The sequence below is a fragment of the Camelus dromedarius genome, chromosome X (assembly GCF_036321535.1).
Source record: "Camelus dromedarius isolate mCamDro1 chromosome X, mCamDro1.pat, whole genome shotgun sequence".
In the NCBI taxonomy this organism is placed as follows: domain Eukaryota; kingdom Metazoa; phylum Chordata; class Mammalia; order Artiodactyla; family Camelidae; genus Camelus; species Camelus dromedarius.
In genome coordinates this window covers 89470738-89491268 of record NC_087472.1, presented here as the reverse complement: position 1 = coordinate 89491268, position 20531 = coordinate 89470738, and the positions used below count along the sequence as shown (strand labels likewise).

Below are 20531 nucleotides of genomic sequence, written 5' to 3'. Positions count from 1 at the left end.
AGGGGATCTCATGATCCAGGTCAATGGATTTAAATACTACCAATGCTGTTGATGACTCCCAAATTACTTATCCTTAACTCTGATCTTAGAACCCCAGATCTATGCATATTCAAGTCTCATAAGCATCTCAAGATCCACATGTTCAATGTGATATACCACATTAACATAAGGAAGGATAAAAATCATATGAGCATGTCAATAGTTGCAGAAAAAGAATATGACAAAATTCAACATCCATTCAAAATAAAAACTCAAAACAAAAAGGGTATAGAGGGAATATAGCTCAACATAATAAAGATCATATATGACAAGTCCACAGTGAACATCATACTCAATGGTGAGAAGCTGAAAGCTTTTCCTCTAAGATCAGGAAAAATACAAGGATACCCACTCTATCCACTTTACTCAACATAATATTTGAAGTTCTAGCCAGAGCAATTAAGCAAGAAAAAGAAAAAGCATCTAACCTGGAAAGGACAAAGGAAATGTGTCACTATTTGCACATGAAATGAAAGTATATATAGAAAACCCTAAAGACAACACCAAAACTGTTAGAACTAATAAATGAATTCAGGAAAGTTGCAGGATACAAAATCAATATACAGAAATCTGTTTTGCTCCTAAACACTAATAACAAACTAGCAGAAAGAGAACTTAAACAAACAGTCCCATTTACAAGTGCATCAAAGGAATAAAATAACTAGCAATAAATTTAACCAAGGAGGGAAAAACCTGTACACTGAAAACTGTAAGACACCAATGAAAGAAACCAAAGATGATACAAATAAGTGGAAAGATATTTCATGCTCATGGACTAGAAGAATTAGTATTGCTAAAATGTCCATATGACCCAAAGCAATCTACAGATTCAGTGAAACCCCTATAAAAATTTAAATGGCATTTTTCACTGAAATTGAACAAATAATCCTCAAATTTGTATGGAACCACAAAAGACCCCAAACAGCCAAAGCAATCTGGAGAAAGCAGAACAAAGCTGGAGTAATCAAGTGTCCTGATTTCAAACTATATTCCAAAACTACAGTAATCAAAACAATATAGATTGGCATAAAAATAGACACATAAATCAATGGAACAGAACAGGAAGTCCAGAAACAAATCCACATCAATCAATTTACAACAAAGGAATTGCAACTATACAAGTGGCAAAGGACAGTCTCTTCAATAAGTGTGTTAGGAAAACTGGGCAGGCACATGGAAAAGAATGAAAGTAGACTACGATATTATATGACATACAAAAATCAACTCAAAACAGATTAAAGACTTGACTGTAAGACCTGAAACCATAAAACTCCTAGAAGAAAACATAGGCAGTAAGCTCCTTGATACCAGTGTTGGCCATGATTGTTCTGATCTGACACCAAAGCAAAGGCAACAAAAGCAAAAATAAAGAAATGGCATTACATCAAACTAAAAAGCTTCTGCACAGCAAAGGAAACCATCAACAAAATGAAAAGGCAACCTACTGAATGGGAGAAAATATTTTCAAATCATATATCTGATAAGGGGTTAATATCCAAAATATATAAAGAACTCATACAATAGCTTAAAAATGAATAGTCCAATTAAAAAATGGGCAGAAGATGGGAATAGGCATTTTTCCAAAGAAGACACTCAGGTGGTCAATAGTCATGTCAAAAGATGCTCAATGGCACCAATCATCAGGAAATGCAAATCAAAACCACAATGAGCTATTACCTCACAGCTGTCAGAATGGCTATTATCAAAATAACAAGAAATAACAAGTGTTGGTGAGGGTGTGGAGAAAAGGGAACCCTCATGCACTGTTAGTGTCAGTGTAAATTGGTACAGTCAATATGGAAAACAGTATGAAGGTTCCTCAAAAATTGAAAACACAACTACCATATAATCTAGCAATTCTACTTTCAGGTATTAGCCAAAGAAAACCAAAGGACTAACTCAGAAAGAGCTCTGCACCACCATGTTCCCTGGAGCATTATTTACAACATCCAAGAATTGGAAACAGCGTAACTGCACATCAACAGATGAATGCATAAAGAAAATATTATACATAATGGAATATTAATATCATTCAGCCACAAAAATAATGAAACCTTGCCCTTTTTGACAACATGGATGGATCTTAAGGGCATTATGCTAAGTGAAATAAGTCAGACAGAGAAAGATGAATACCACATGATCTTAATTATATGTAGAATCATAGATACAAAGAACAGATTGCTGGTTGCCAGGGGCAAGTAGGGGATGGGCAAAATGGGTGAAGTGATCAAAAGGTACAAACATCCAGTTATAAAATTAATAAGTCATGAGGATATAATGTGTAGCATAGTGACTATGATTAATAATATCATATTGCGTATCTGAAAGTTGCTAAGAGCATAAATCTTAAAAGTTCTTACCCCAAGGGAAAAAGAAAATTCTGTAACTCTGTATGGTAATGGATGTAAACTAGACATTGTGGTGATCACTTCACAATATATACAAATATAGAATCATTATATTGTATACCTGAAATTAATATGATAGCGTATGTCAGCTATACCTCAATTAAAAAAAATAAAAATAAAGGTTAACATGTTCAAACCTGAGCTTCTAATCTTACTCCCAACCCTGGTCCTCCTACAGTCTATCCTATCTTGGTTGGTGGCAACTCCATTCTTTCTATTGCTTAAGCAAAAACCTTGCAGTAATCTTTGGTTTCTCAAATTCTTTCATAACTCACTCTGACCATGTCATGGTAGAGCATGATCTTGATGCATTTGTGGCCTCCACTTCTTCTACCAGGTATGCCATCTCAGAGATCATGAACCAAAAAGGCTCATCAACCAAATTAATGTGCTTGAATCCCATCATTTACTAAATCAGTTTAAAGTGTATGGCAAGAAGCTAGGTGAAACATATGGGGGTAATGCAATTAGGATAAAGTCAAACAGAAGGACCACCATACTATTTAAATTTTGGGTTATCCCATATTCATGTTTTGCTGTATCAGCCTTGCCTGCTGATGGTGTGCTAAACAGAACCAGAGGTGAGATTTGAGCAAGGGGTCCAATAGACAGAAGGTACCTAAGGCTACACACACTTGCTCTACTAGAGAGATGCAGGGACAAGTACACCTGACCTATAGCGATAGCACATCAATTAGTCCGCTGAACAGTTATAGGATTAATTTGCATTTTTTTATGCAGAGCACTTAGGCGGCCATAAGACCATACTGAGTGTCATTAACAGGTGGCCAACTTAGGAATTATGTAGCTCTTAGTCCAGAGGTGATATGATTATACCTTGTGATTTGGTATTTTCTCTCTTTCTTTCCATAAGCAATACCCTTGCATGTTCCATTATTTATTCCATCTAGTTTTAACATGTATAATAGGTTAAGCTACTATCTATAGTTAACACACATTTTGACCTCTGCCTGTGTCTCATAAGCTATTTGCTTCCTTATCAGCTAAATTTAACACATGAATTTCACTTATTTATTTCATAAGCTATTAGTTTATTTACAATTTATTGTTAATGCACCTTAGAAGTTTTACCTATCATCTCTGTTATAACACAATTAAATATTCTCAAAAAATATAGCTAACACGTGTTCCACATTGTATGAGCAAACTCTGTAGGTTATCCAAAATATATCCAGATTTCAATTATTATGCATCATGCTAATTGATAGAACCATTATGAAAAACAATATGAAGATTTCTCAAAAATTAAAAAAAAATAGAACTACCATATAATGCAGCAATTTTATTTCTAAGGATATATCATAGTAAATGAAAACAGTATCTCGAAGACACATCTGCATTCCCATGTTCATTGTAGCATTATTCACAATAGCCAAGATATGAAAACAAACGTAAATGTTCATCAATGAATGAATGAATAAAGAAAATGTGTGTGTGTGGGGGGTGTGTACACACACACACACACATATATATACAGTGGAATATTATTCAGCCTTAAAAGGAAGGAAATTCTGCCATTTGAGACAACATGGATGAACCTGGAGGATATCATGCTAAGTGAAAAAAGCCAGGTACAGAAAAACAAATATTGTATGCTCTCAATATATGTTGAATCTTTTTTTTAAATGCCAAATTCATAGAAAGAGAGAGTAGAATGGTAGTTAACCAGGGGCTGGAGGGAGGGAGTCATGGGGAATTACTGTTTAATGGATATAGTTTCCATTTTGCAAGATGAAAAGAACTCTGGATATGTTTTGTGGTGATGGTCATACAATTTTATGAATGTATTTAATACTACTGAACTGTACACTGAAAAACGGCTAAGATGGTGAATTTTATGTTATGTATATTTAAGCGGGGAAAAAGGAATAATCCAGATCCAAGCCCCTCTTATATCCCGCCTGGCTTACTGCAACAGCACTCTAACTAGTTCCCCTGCTTCCATCCTTATTCCTTTAGTCTATTCTCCACACAGCAGCCATGTTGAAATAATATGAGTTTACATGACTCCTCCAATGGCTTTCTGCCTCATTGGTAAAAAGTCTTCACCATTACTTACAAGATCCAATGTGTTCTGGTCCACTATTACAGCTTAGACACCATCTCTTAGCACTGTGCCTCTCACCCCTACTTTTCCTTGAACAGTCCAAATATCCCTACAACTCAGGCCTTTTGCACTATCTGTGTTTCTTCCTCATGGGTTTATCTTCCCCCAGATACTGATACTTCTTTCTGGTCTTTACTCACAATTTACATTCTTTGTGAGTCCTTCCCTGACTACCCAAACTAAAATTTTAACTTATCACCACCACATACTAAATACGTCACCTCCCTCTTTGTTTTCTTTTTAGCACTACTTATACTTACTACTAAAATTTACTTTACTTAATGCATATTACATATTATTTGAAACGTTATTTGACTTAATTATACTGCTTATCTTGTTCATATAATGACTCTCCCATGAGCATATGCTTTCCATTAAGGCAGAAGTAATTTTGTGTATTTGTTTACTGCTGTTTCATTTGATCCTATAATAATACCTGGCATATAGCAGATGATTTATAAATAAGTGTAAAATTATTACATAAATGAGTACTACTCCATGTGTGAGAATCAATAGTTGAGAAAATTCAGTGGTAGTTAGTATAATTAACATAGGCTTGGAGTTAGATAATCTGAACTTAAATCCAGGTTCCACCACTTATTAGCTAAGGCCTTGAAATTTGGATTAAATAGGCAAATTTGAAAAGGAGACATAAATCACTCTAGACTGAGAGAACCATAAGAGCTAACATGAGAAATTGTTTGGCACTTGTGTAGGAGAGAGACTGATTTAATTTCACGGGAGTAAAGAAAACATAAAATAGATTAGTATGAAATAAGCATGAAAATATAAACTGTTCATACATCATGGAGCCTCTTGATGAAATTTAGGCGTATAGAGTTGTTATAAAGGCAAAAGGAAGTGAAGAAAATTTTGTGAATTATATTATTAAAGGTGTTAATACAGAAATCAAATCTGATTTAGATGGGACTGAGCTAAAAGGGTGATACTGATTGCAAAGCTATTTCTGTAATCTAGAAGACAAGTATTGAGGGCTTGAATAAGAGGGCATACATGAATATTGAGGGGATATAACTTAATGGAGAAATGCTGAGAAGAATTGACTATACATGTCTTATTATTGACTATCAAATCAATACAAACACAAAGGAGTATGTCACATCTAAGTCTCAAAAACTGCTGATTAATATCCTCATTTACATCACAAAAAAGACAAGCAACAGGTTTGTGAGCAAGGAAACAAAGTTCACTTCAGGACATAATACCAGGTTTGACACATGAGTGGACATCAAGATAAAGATATGTACCAAAGAACCGAAAATGAGTTGGAAATGAGGATGTAACTCAAGAGAGACTGGAAGTGGTGAAAACACAGATACAATGATCAGTGTATACAGCTTCAAGTCAAGAGATTAAATCACAGTAACGAAAAAGCGTGTACAAAAGAGAGGGTCAAAGGATCTCAAATGAGCCTCCTATGCTAAGGGAGTTGGAAGAGGAAAAATACCCAGATAATGAAAGAGATAAAGAACAGTCAGAGAGGGAGAAGAACCTAAGTCTAGAGGCTATAAGAAAAATATTTCCATGATGGTAGAAAGTCTGAGAGGTGATAAAAAAGACACTTTGTTTGGTGACCAAGTATAATTATTTGTTGAATAAATAAATATATTTATAAACCATAGACTACAAAAAGTGGTCAGTGAAAGAAAGACTCACATAATACTACGTTAACAAGATAAAATGGAGTGAGGTGTTTGGAGATGTGAGATGTGTTCCTATAGGAGCTGTGGACAGGGTGAGGCTCCAGGAGAGAGAAATACAGAGTGAAAAAGATATTGGGGATTTTTGATACAAGATTAAGAGTTGAATGAGAGGCATGATCAAAGTCATAAAAATAGGAATTCAGTACAACTATAAAATGGATGCCCTCCATTCAAGAATTGATGACAGTTAAGAGTTACAATTAAGGAAAAGTTAGCGTTCATACCAGATAGTATTTCTTCTTGGTAAATTATGAGAAAAACAGATTTATAGGCAGAGAGCCTGAGTTAGGGCAGACTGCTTCACCACAACATGTTCAGAAACTGCAATGACTATAAATCAGATTTTACAAGTTGGGACAGATGGGGATAAGTGATGTTTCTAAGATATTGGGAACTTTTAAGATAATTTAGGCATTTTATGTTTCCTATAGGGTACAGTTACTCGCATGGCTCTCTCTCCTACTATGAAAATTTTCACCCTTCCTTACAGACCACCGAGTAAACACTTGAATGAAAACCCTCTAATGGAATCCAATCTGGCCTGTCATTTGAAGTGGATCAGATACAACCTACAGGGGGCAGTAAAGGCTGAGCCCCTCTGAGAAACTCCTTAGAAAAAATTTTCTCAGTAAATAATTAAGACATAAACTTATCAAACCTAACTACGTGTAACATCATCTTCTGATGTGCTTCCTTGAGAAACACATCAGGCATTCTGTTTCAGGCAGAATATATCATTCCCCATCTACTGTGATTCATATTTCTTCTTTGCTAAAGGATTACAATAGGTTTATTTCAATGGCTTGCGTTAAATAAAACAGAGAACTGAATAGCTGACTATTTCATGATATATTACATATTTTGTAATATTTAGACAAAGGTAGAGAGAACAAATACTATCTAGCAAAATTAAGTCCATTTATAATTACTTCATTAAGGAGTCATACCTGAGCAATGCCTTAATGAGATGGTAATGAGGTAAAAATGCGCTGCCAGAATAAGCACTGGAGAAAATCTTCCGGAAGAGGGAGCTCAATAAAGTGATAATCAGAGGGAAAAATCTGATCTCTTTGTCTTGGCTTACATGCCTTTATTTTAGGATGTACAACACCTATTATTTAAGTCTTGCAAGTTTCAATGGGAGGATGGTGATAAAAAGAGCATAAAGAGTCAGGGAGAGCCAGGAGGGTGGGAGGGGAGGAAGGAGAACAAAGAAAAAGGTGGACATACTTAAACATAAAATGGGATAAACATAGTACCTCCCACCTCTTAAGAGTTGTTATAAGGGTTTGAAAAGTTCATATCATGTATACACATAGCACAGAGTAAATACTCAGTAATGTGTGGCAGAACTATTTTTATTTACTGATAATGGGGAAACGGATTAAGTTTCTTGTTCAAGATTATACAGCTGGCCTTTGTGAAAACGGGGACGGAAATTTAATTGAAGATGAAGCACAGTCACACCAACATTTTCACCCGGTCTCCTCTGTTCAGCTTTGCAAGAAAACTAGCAAAAGATAAAGGGGCATAGCTATGCCCTGAAACATGTTTCCCTAGGGGAATCTTTCAAGTGTTAAATTTTAAACACTTGAAGTGTTAACTTTTTTCAGCCTCACGCATCAATTAACTGCACCAAATAAATCACTAATTAAAAACAACCACTATCTTTAAAAAAATCAATGTCTCCAAAAATGTATACTTTCCCCAATAGGATCAAGACAATAATCTCACTAAATTCCCACTCATAGTGTATTACTGACAAAAGTCACTTCCTCAAGAATTTTTCAAATTGCTCTACTAAGCAAAATAAATGAAGTTTCCTTGTAAAACGAAATTTTAGCAGTTCTAGCACATTTCATTTCCATACTCTAACATATACAAGGCTATAATTTCTTGTATTTTTAGGTTTCTACAACACTGCAATAATGGTGGAAAACTCCACTGAGAAGATTCTTTATGTGGAAAGCATTAAAAGGTGCACAGAATCTGATCTGGTTTGGGGGTGATTTTCTTGTATAAATACTACAGAGTCTGCTATATACAATTTAAATGAGCAAAATTAAAATGTATCATACTAAGAAGCTTGCAGTTATATTTTTCTTAAATAGAATATAAATTCCTATTTATACAGTGAAAATATAATAAGGGTATCTACATAGAATATGTATTTCTTTCAGTATCAGATATCTAAAAAAATCTCCCCAAATAATGTGATATTTAAATCGCATCCATTTTCCCATTCCTTTAAATAAGCTCTCTTTAATGAGCTTTGTGTTTTGGTATAACCATTGGTAGCCTTTATAAAAGATAATCTTACATGCAATTATATCATGATAGTATAAATCCCCGTTACGAGAATCCCCACTCATAAAGAATCAACATATGTTAAAGCTAGATAGGTCTCGATAACAAGACAGCATCATGGGAAATATCTAATACAAACGGGAGCAACGAAACAGCTCTTGATGGAGGAGGAAAAAAAGGCACTGCAAAATTCCAATAAACAAAAACCATGTTAGATTATCTTGGATGAAGAAGTTCTTTGGTTTGCAGAACAGAGTAAATGTTGACAGACCTGTGAAGGAAATGGGCTCCGTGTGGGGTCAGAGGTGGTGACATAAGCAGCCTGTGTGTAGGCATAGCTCTTGAACCGAGGCTTAGGAGAGGAAGGAGTTCGTTCATAGCCCTGTGCTAGACTGACTGTGATCTGCAGAAGGGTTAGGGGGAGGAGGACAGAGAGGAGGAGGAGACAGCATAAGTAATCCTGGAAGGACTGCTTTCCAACACAGTAGAAAAACGAATATTAAATGGAAACAGTGAAATGAAAAATGTAATCCTAAATATATATGAGTGATATTAGAAACTGGTACACTCCAAGAATTGTGGTGCTCAATGTCATGTCGGAGAGCAGGTCATCAGGGAAGGGAGGAGGGTGGGATTTAACCAAAAGGATTCCGTACTGACACAGCTCCAGCACTAATACGGGATGGTGCTCTTCAATCTGGCAAAAACAGGCATCCAAAAGCAATTTTCTCTGAATCCAAAGTAAACAAAACCAGAATTCATCACATCAATATCCCAGAAAGGACTGAAGCTTTCATAAGCTAAATATAGAATTAGCTTAGTAGAGTGAGAAAATTAGGCCTAAGAGCTTTCCATGCCTTCAGCAGAAATTTTGCTAAAGGCTTTTGCATCACTGTTTATATTAAAGAAAGTAAAAGAAAACACCCTACATATCCACTGTTGGGAAGGAAAACCAGCCATGTAATAGAAGAATCCCACTGGATTCTGTACAATAACATAATAAAAGTGTTGTCATATATATTCTCCATTTAATTTTTATTTAGAATATTTTGTACTGTTTTTATCTTAACAAGAAGTTTACCCTGAATAATCAAAATTTGTTAATACATCAGCAAGTTGCCACTAAAAATAAGAAAATATTAAGCAGAGAATGTGCTTTGCTCTTGGTCTAATTCTCTGCTCTTTGCTCTAGCTGATGGGAAGTTTAATATGTATATGAGTCTATCTTTTATTTTATTTCATTTTACACAATGGAAATGCAAAATATTCTGTGTCCCATATTTCTACACTATGGTGCAGAGTATTTTATCAATAGCAGAATATTTTATCAATAGCAGAGTATTTTAACAATGTGCTTTAAAAACATTATAATCCATAATATCAGATAAAATTTAGGTTTACAGAGTCTTTTCTATCTCTCCCTCTCTTCTCCAAATGCATACACACACACCTATTAAGCTATATATACATATATTTGTGTATCTGTATGTAAATATATACATATGTAATATGCTATATATACACATAGGTATGAATATACCCAGATAATAGATCTGTATGTATAATATCTAAAAATACCTATAAAGTAGAAATATCAATGATATTAATTATGCTTTCGACACTTTACCTGTTGAGAATAGTGCATTTGATGATGTAATTGAAAATGTTCTTCTCTAGTAACTTTTGATGGCCTTGGCAACATTTCGACTTCCTGGATGGCTTCAATGCTCACTTGTTGAGGCAAAACTTGGAAGAGTGATGTGATGTACATTAAGATGGACTTCTTATCTGGATAACTGGTGGCAACATCTGTAAGCACATTAACACCACATAATCAACTTTTGGTTTCTATATTCGACTCTCTAAAAGGGGAAAGAACAAATCAATGTTACAGGAAGAAGACAGATTAATGAGCACTCGATTGTCCATGAATGTCCTCCAGAGACTTAATTAGAACATGATAATCAGGCCTAAAATGTCCTTCCAATCTGGCAGACCAATGAGATGAGCACTAAAGTTAATTTCTTTTCCTTGTTCACATAAAAACTTCATTCTGCAATACTTTTTCCTAAGTCAAATTGCCAAACTAGCCCGTCTAAGAGAGTGGTTTTCATTAGATAACAAACAAACAAACAAACAAAAGATTAAATCTTCTTTTCCATGAAAAGTTATAATAGCATGTCAATTAAAACAGTGCATTGGTAATTAAACAATTATGCAAAAGAGCTTCAATGCCTTGGCTTCCAGTAAAGAAAGCTTGTACCTCCTAATCAAATGTTTGCTGGTGATTAAGTATGTAAAGAGCAAAATAATGTCTTTGTGTTGAAATGAACCACATACTTCCAATCAAAACAAAATAAAACAGCTATATACCATATGTATAATAATTTGTAATATTCCTTAAGTATATTAAAAATATTTGTTTCCATTATGGTGCATCTGTTAAAGTCAGATGCCCCTTTCCTTCTCAGACTTTAGAGACAAATTTAAAAGTCCTTCACATAAAGTTGATTTGACACTATGTCCTTTGCCATATCTAGAGAGTGAAAGAAATCCAGCATTCAATGTCAATAATACTTTGTAATAACACATATAGTAAGTGGCAGCTCCTTCAAAAGCTTCTTTTGCTACTTGGCATTACAATTTACCTACTGTGCTCATTCCAGGGAATCAAAATGTAAAAATAATCCTTCATGTGAAGTGTATCATTAATCCCAGAAGTGTTAAAACACAAGTCCTGGCAGGAGGCCAATATAACTTTGCAGCAATGTGCCAGGCATTTTTCTTGCCATAAATTTATCCTAGCTTAGCCAGCATTAAAAGATCTGTTTTAAGTTAAATATGTATATTCTGAGGAGTGTTCTGATTATGACCTTAAAAAAAACCGAGTCAAATTTCAAGTCCACAAGCATAAAAGGAGATTGAACAGGTCACTCAGTCTGTCCCTTCACAAGTAGCAGGAACATAATTAATCAGAACAACTATTTTTAAGGTATTTTTAAAAAGAGTTACAGAGGAGGGAAAAGTTAGCTAATATTCCTTGGTCTGCTTTTATCCAGAGTATAATACAGTACTTCTCAATTTTTAAAGTGCATATGAATCACCTGAGGATCTTTTTAAAACTAGAATCCAACTGAGTAGGTCAGGGGTGGAGCCTGAGGCTCTGCATTTTCAACAAGCTCCCAGATGATGCTGAAGTTGCTGGCTTGAAGATCATTCTTTGAGCCAAAAGGGTCAAAATAAAAATGACACAGAAGCAGACGCTTATATTATCTACAATTTCATTGTTTTGCTTATTTGTTTTCAAAAGATACTTATTGGACACAAATGCATAAGGCTTAAAGGTATAAAGTCATATATGTATTTTCTGCTCCTGATTTTAATTTAATTATTAACCAACAGATGGTGATGGTAACTTTCTGCAAATATTTTTTAGGGAAGAACTAAAAATTACTTTGTGCATAAACAGTGCTTTTCTAAAAAAAAAAAAATCTTACTAACTTAGCTTGGAAATTCTGAAGCCTAAAATCTCCCTCTTATTTGATAACTGTTTTTCAAGTTTTTCAAGTGTTCACTGTATGGTAGATACTATACCTCTTCACCATATTTTGAAATTCTAGAATATTTTCCCTCTTTTCATTGGTAACTAGTCATTTTACCTGTAATGAGCATACTTCAGAATTTTATTTTTTAGTGTATTTAATAAAACCATGCTGTGAGAAAGGCATTGAATTTTAAAAGTTTGTCAATGTAAATAAAAACATCCATGCCTATTTACTGGTATATTATACATAGGCATGTTCATGTGTATGTTTGGCCTCAAATATATGCTGTGACAAAAAGAAATAAAGGTAAAAGTAGATCAAGTATAATTTTTATTGCCCTAAGCAAATGTCAAAAATTGTTTGACATAAACATAAAACATATCTTTGACAAAGGAGGCAAGAATATACAATGGAATAAAGACAGTCTCTTCAGCAAATGGTGTTGGGAAAACTGGACAGCAGCATGTAAAACAATGAAGCTAGAACACTCCCTTACACCATATACAAAAATCAACTCAAAATGGATCAAAGATTTAAACATAAGACAAGATACAATAAACCTCCTAGAGGAAAACATAGGCAAAACATTATCTGACATACATTTCAAAAATTTTCTCCTAGAAGAAATAAAACCAAGAATAAACAAATGGGACCTAATGAAACTTACAAGCTTCTGCACAGCAAAGGAAACCAGAAGTAAAACAAGAAGACAACCTACAGAATGGGAGAAAATTTTTGCAAATGAAACCGACAAAGGCTTGATCTCCAGAATATATAAGCAGCTCATACAACTCAATAAGAAAAAAATAAACAACCCAATCCAAAAATGGGCACAAGACCTAAACCAGCAATTCTCCAAGGAAGACATACAAATGATCAACAGGCACATGAAAAAATGCTCAATATCACTAATTATCAGAGAAATGCAAATCAAAACTACAATGAGGTATCACCTCACACCAGTCAGAATGGCCGTCATTCAAAAATCCACAAATGACAAATGCTGGAGAGGCTGTGGAGAAAGGGGAACCCTCCTACACTGCTGGTGGGAATGCAGTTTGGTGCAGCCACTATGGAAAACAGTATGGAGACTCCTCAAAAGACTAGGAATAGACTTACCATATGACCCAGTCATCCCACTCCTGGGCTTGTATCCAGAAGGAACCCTACTTCAGGATGACACCTGCACCCCAGTGTTCATAGCAGCACTATTTACAATAGCCAAAACATGGAGACAGCCTAAATGTCCATCAACAGGTGACTGGATAAAGAAGTGGTGGTATATTTATACAATGGAATACTACTCAGCCATAAAACCCGACAACATAATGCCATTTGCAGCAACATGGATGCTCCTGGAGAATGTCATTCTAAGTGAAGTAAGCCAGAAAGAGAAAGAAAAATACCATATGAGATTGCTCATATGTGGAATCTAAAAAACAAAAACAAAAACAAACAAACAAAAACAAAGCTTAAATACAGGACAGAAAGACTCATAGACAGAGAATACAGACTTGTGGTTGCCAGGGGGTGGAGGGTGGGAAGGGACAGACTGGGATTTCAAAATTGTAGAATAGATACACAAGATTACACTGTATAGCACAGGGAAATATACACAAAACGTTATGATAACTCACAGAGAAAAAAATGTGACAATGAGTGTGTATATGTCCATGAATGACTGAAAAATTGTGCTGAACACTGGAATTTGACACAACATTGTAAAATGATTATAAATCAATAAAAATGTTAAAAAAATAAATAAATAAATAAATAAATAAATTTGCCCTGGAAAAAAAAATTGTTTGACATAAACATAAAACATTGTCTGGATGAAACTGAATATTCATAAATATCAATCACTATAATAAATTAACATTACCTGACCAAACTATTGACATTTTTGCCCCAATCCATTACCATCACACTTCTGAAGTTGCGTGGGATCAGCTGTACCAGTATGTAGAATACAATCTCTCTTTTCTTATAGAAAGGAATTTAGATATTTTAAAATTTATTGAATTCCTTCAACATATATTTACTAAAGAGCTATTATATTTTAAATATTTTAATGTTATCCAGAAGATTAATAAGATAGAGAATTGATAGATTCTGCTCACAATTTGGAGTAATAAAATAAATAAGAAGAAAAGTACAAAATAATTGCATTGTTGAACAGAATGTAAAATGTGTTTCTCTAACTGGCACAACCAGTGCTTTAATGTGTTCAGAAAAAAAGAAGTATTTATTATTGGGGGACCAGAAGTTTCTTTATGAATAGAAAACTATAATTAATATGTATATGATTTCATTCACTGGAAATGAGGGGATGAAGAAAGGTTTTCCAGGCAATGGAAAAGCATGATCAAAAGTGCAGAGGTAGGGACAGATTAGACATGCCCCAGAAATAGTGCCTTCAGGTATCTTAGCCACAGAGTGGAGAATAGTGATTAATAAGATAAAATGGGTAGCTTGTATGTGGAACTTGAAGGATCATCAGTACCAAAATAGAAAACTTGGCCTTAGTTCAATAGGTTGGAGAATAACTACTTTTATCAAGAGTGTAACAGCGCTAAAATTTTTGTAAAGTAAAACTGCTAAATGCAGAATGGAATGAAGGAGAAAAAAACTAGAAGGAAATAGGAGCCTGGGACCCAATCCAGATAGGAGGTGTCAGAGAACTAAAATAGTCTGTGTAATGAAAACAAGGGGATGCATGATAGAAATTCTATGACAGGTCCAAAATAACTTCACTCAATTTCAAACCATTTACTCCACAGTCTTTGGAAATGCCTACATGCAAAATCCTGTCCTAAGGCCTGGGGGTACAAAGATTAATAAACTGAGAATGCAATAAGGAAGAGGACTGAAGGAGGACATTGCTTGTTGTGTAGCCATGGTAGCAAGTAACCACCAAAACACATTTCCATTTCATTCAATCAATTAACAACTACCTGCCCACGTGGTCTTGCTCATGCTTCCCCAAGCAAACCAACACCAACCTCTCCCTTCTGAAAGGGAGCAGACTTACTTCAATGAACAAAATTCTGAATGCAATTAACATTGGTCTCACCTAAGTAACCAACCATGTTTCTAAAGGAGACATCAATCTACTCCCAACTCTGAATGTTCACAGATCTCTTGAATTCTGGGTTTCCCTCCAAACCTAAGGACACTCTCCTTTGAGACTCTGGTTGACCAGCACAGTACCCCCTGATTTAAGGAAGCAATACATTCAGCTTTGTATTTTCATTTGAAATATTGAATAGTGGTTTTATTATCTGATAGAATTCAAGTGATGAAATTCACTTAAAAATCTAAACTTATTAATGAGAATGAGTGTGATAAAGTGAAAGAATGAGCAACTCTGAATGTGAAGATTTGGGTTTTTAAAAATATGTACCTACGTATTTTTATCTGTAAAGAAATATCATTAACATCATTTACCTCTGTTCTCTCATCTGTAAAATAAAAATCAGGGTCCCAATCTCACCATGGTGTTTGTGAAGGGCAAATGCATAAATGTTTACAAAAGACTGTGAAGTTTATTAAATCTTGATGTTCCTGCTATATTTCAATTGGGGTTGTTTATGTTAGTAATACCAAAACAGACCTAGCTGTAGGAGACCATTAGTACTATTAAAGGGAAGCCAGAAAAAGAAGCTGGTTGGAAAGAAAGGCCATTCCTCATATATTACATATTTACAAAGCAATTATTATATGCCATAGAATATGCTTAGCCTATGTTGTAAGTATTCAGTGGATGAGCCACACAACAAATAATTCTGGACTATACATTGTACTAGAAATCAAAAGAAACTACGTGACTTGTGGGTAATCCTCATTATGATAAGTGTACTAAGGCCAATGCCCGGGATTCTTTGAGCACCTAAATATTTGCTAAACTGAATAAAGAGAGTAGTTGAAGCCACAGTAGTAGATGAGAATTGTACAAGATAGTAACTGACTGAAAAATAGTATTATCAATAATGAGTACCTACAGAATTTGAGGTGGGTGAGAATGACGGGATGTGATTTCTTTTTTTTTTATTACAAGACATTAAAATGTATCAAGTAAAAGAAGTGAATGAACCCCCAAAATAAGAACTTACAATTACATGAAAGTAATCTTTGCACTAAAACCCTACTATAGCATTGGTTCCTTGTCATGAAAGTTTAATTCCTAATCCCAATTTTGAAGCCACTTCAGAATGGAAATGTTGAGAACTCATAATACTGCTAGAAAACTTTATTTCATGAACAATAACTCTAATTCTGATGAGTGTTTCTACACTCATTCGAATTTTGATATTGACGGATACAATTGAACAAATAAATCATCCAGGGAAATTCCATAGTTTTTGAAGAAACTGAGGCCCACAGGGGTTTGATGGCAAGTCCAAAAGCTAGTTTGAATCAGAATTAGAACTCAGTCAGAGCATCATATTTCTCAATACCTTACCTTCATTATTTCAGAGAATGCTGTCTTAGCACATTTGAAAACCAAGTATCTCAAAGTCATTTTCTAGATAATGACCCTGTGACCCATGTGGTTCCATTACCAAACATCATCTATATTCTCCATAGTAGTAGTGACTTCTATTTCTAATAAGTGAGGTATAACAAGTGTAAATAAACATAAAAATGCAACTCCATTAGTAATCAAAGAAATGCAAATTAAAGATGTTAGATTTAATGATATTCCTTTGCCTTTGAAATTAATAAAGAAAGACAAAATGATAACAGTCCATGTTGCAGAAGTGTCAATGATTTGGCCAAACTCCTACTTTGCCAAGAGTATCATCAGTTGGTTCCAACATTATGAAAAACATTTTGGCTATGTCTAAAAACAACCATATTCAATGACCCAGTAATTTTCCTTCTAGGAATCCACCACAAGGAAATAATCAGAACTTTATATGAAGAGTTATATCAACTTGATGTGAAATTTAACCCTTATTTACACATTGAAAAAGACATTTATTTATCATACAAAAAAAGAAAAAAAAAGAAATCCATTCCAAATTGTGTAATAGAGAATTAGAATTAGAAATGATTGAATATGTAATTGTATATGAATTGTAATTGTATATGAATATTACAAAGCCATTCAAAATATTGCTTTCAAAGAATCTTTGGTAATATGTGAAAATGAATTTTTTATAAGGTGACATCAAAAGAGAAAGATGTATAATTTACGTAGACTATAATAACAATTTTATGGAAAATACTAGGAGAACATACTTTAAGACACTAGTGAAATATACTGGTGGGATTGAAAATAACTTTCTTTTTCTCCATCTTCTCTATATCTTCTACACTATTCAGCAATCACTAATTTTATAATTAGATAATATATTCTATAATAAAAGTATCCGTAAAGATCAAAAAGTAACAATAAAACAAAGTTGCACAAAGTTTTCTTTTAGTATGCCCTCACCCTCAAAAAGTCAATACAATGAGTTTGTTAGGAAACTGGTGTTTTCAACAAAACTGTTCTTATCTTGGGCAATCAACCTCCAGAAAGTCTGATTAGTCAGCTGCCAGGCACAACCTTGAAACACCTCTGGGAAATTTAAACAAGAGCCTCTACTGTCTAACCCTCAGGTCAGTTTTCTGCCAGGAGAAAGGCAGGAAATGAAATACTGGATTATAACGCACATCATGTGTAATCAGAAAAAAGCAGGATTTCAAAGATAAAAGATGCATAAATGTGCACTCACAAAGTCTGGTCAGCCTTTTAAGAGTTTTATATAAAAATAAAAAATAAAATGGTGCCATTTACAAGCCATGATCAGAATACACCTGGATAATTTCTTATAGAATTTGTATTAGGAACAAAACAATAAAAATAAACAAATTCACTGTAAGAGAAGGGGAAAGGGTGAAGTGGAAAGAAGGAACACATGTGGTCACAAACTAAACATGGTCAGATAGCTCTAAATATGAAAATGTGAACACATGTATGTAAACATAATTTTTTAAAAACTGTGTTTGCTAAAATAACCAGATGCATAGATGTGAAATTCTAAAGAACTTACTGGTGAAAGCAAAGGTTTGTAAGTGAAGAGATACTGTTATAATGTCATCTGATCTCTAAGCACTAGAATTTATAAATTGTAGGTGATATATCATAGTGATGGACTAATTAATCAAAGTGTTAGATTATTTTCAATTCTAATATTTTTCACCTAGCACTACATCCAAAGTACATATATTTTCCATTTATAAGTTACTGTACACAATGGTCATACAGAATTCTAGTAAGAAAATAACTTGCACAGGTCCCCTCCAGGTAAATTCTTTAACATTCTACATGTTCTGCCCTCACTAAATTAAGTACTCCTTAATTAAGCCACTCCATAATTTTAACATTTCACTTACCAATCCAAGTCACTTTTATCATCTAATAACAATGCTTCTCATTAAAGGGCTATAAAGCATAGCAATGAAAATAATTTGTATTGATGAAGATGACTCAGTTTCGTAATAAAATTAATGATTAAAAGCAATGGCTTTCATTTATACATGAGAAATATGAAACAATTTTATCTTTTAAGCATCCAATTATTCCTATCAATATACTTATGGTAGAGCTAGCAGAAAATTATCACTATAATCTTGGTACAAGTAGAAAACAGTGATCAAAATACATAATGCTTACCTAGGGTCTAACAGGGAAAAACAAAAACAAAACTCAGGTGCTTAGAGGACATTTCAGATACACTGAAAACTAGTTCAGCTTTCTGGCCATTAACCAAACCATGTTAAATGTACCTATGCAAATATACATCATGTATTCAATCCAATAAATAATAGTAGCTGGAGGTGATGTTATTGATTCTGAAAAGTATTGGATAGACAATATGAGACACAAAAATATATTTAACAAACATTTGAGTTACTACTTTGTGCCAGTGTATAGTTTTTGAGGCTATAGATATATATTCTAGTCTTTGAGGATATAATGGTAAAAAAAAAAAAAAAAATAAGCCCAGCGATCTGTTCTCACAGAACTTTGAATCTAACGGGGACACAAATTAAACATAAATAATTTCCAAACCCTCAATTTACCACCTGCCAATTTATCCTTATCACCTAGTTCTTTTCACTTCATTGTGTTAAAAAAACTTCCTTTCACAAATGCACCATCTTTGCTAGGCATTTGTGAGGGAAGTGAATAGGATTGGGGACACTGTAATGTTAAGACGGAACATTCTGAGAGTGCCTGAAAACAAATGCACAGAAGCTAGTGGGTAAGTTAATTAAGTGGAAATTCTCAACCAAGCCTCACTTTACAAGTTTCAAATAAACCACCTTTATGTTGAACGTTTTTTAGCCAAATATCACACATCTTCTGTGTGCAGCTAATCAGAGTGTTCTGTCTCTAAATTATTTTCAATTCCCAAATTTCAAAATTCTCTTTTCCAGCTACTTAGTGAGCTTGTACTCCATTCAAATATATTTATTAAAAAAAATAATAACCCTGGACCTTTAAAACCTTAGAATAACTTTTCGGTACAGGTCCTCTAAAACAAGGAAAATAGAAGCTAGCTTGACCTAACAAATGGAAGTTAATCAGTAAGCGTGGGATACTATTGATGGAAAAACATTTGTACTTTCTTAAAATTCTCTCTACATGCCTATTGTGGCAAGAACTATTGGAGTTTCCATTGGAGAAGGAAGTATTTTGGCTCAGTGACATTTAACTCTGTTTCCTTAATTGTCACCTGCTGCTTTTGTGCTTTGCTTTTGATCTAACCAAATTGACTGTTTTTTTCCTACTGCTAGAAAAAATATAGTAAGTTTCAGAAGTAACCCCATATAATATCTTTACTAACACAGAATGGTCTTTTTCTACCCCCTCATTCTCTACAGAGCTAGACAAGACAGTTGATAAATAATGAAGCCAGAACAAAGATGCTCATTTCATTTGAGACAAATTTCAGTGGTTATTGCAGTGTTTTCTGGTATGATTGGGGATTTGGAAATATGCCTGATGGCGAAAGGGCAGTTCCAAGGCAAGGTCCTCAATGACAACTAGCTTAAAGCAGAAACTGTATATAAGATCAACCTTTTCTGTAACAAATATTATAAAAATGCATCCATTTCATATCAAAGTGCTTAGCCTGTTGAATTACACATCCCTTGATCAAATCATTGCTCTGCCCTTTATAAGTTAGAGACTGGGGTAAAATTAACTAATTCTCCATATATCCCAGTTTTTATCTATAAAATGAGTCATATTAATATCACACAAATAGCTAGTGATGACACTTGAGAAAATGAGTGAACAGAGTAAATATGCTATATATTCATATATACACACATTATCTGTTGTGACTTGTTCCAATTGGCACATGATTATAATTTTTGAGTC

At 34.1% G+C, this 20531-nt stretch overlaps 1 protein-coding gene across 9 annotated transcripts in view; it reads right to left on the bottom strand.

Moving 5' to 3' along the window:
• DMD (dystrophin) overlaps positions 1-20531 on the bottom strand; it is a 1947932-nt gene that overhangs the window by 1378135 nt on the left and 549266 nt on the right. For 8 of the 9 annotated variants that reach the window (XM_064483309.1, XM_031445593.2, XM_064483311.1 and 5 more), the window contains exons 8-9: positions 10234-10415; positions 8878-9009 (exon numbers count right to left, since the gene is read on the bottom strand). In XM_064483309.1, the coding sequence (XP_064339379.1) occupies positions 8878-9009; positions 10234-10415 (314 nt within the window). The remainder of the gene's footprint in view (positions 1-8877; positions 9010-10233; positions 10416-20531) is intronic. The other variant, XM_031445592.2, reaches the window with a different exon arrangement.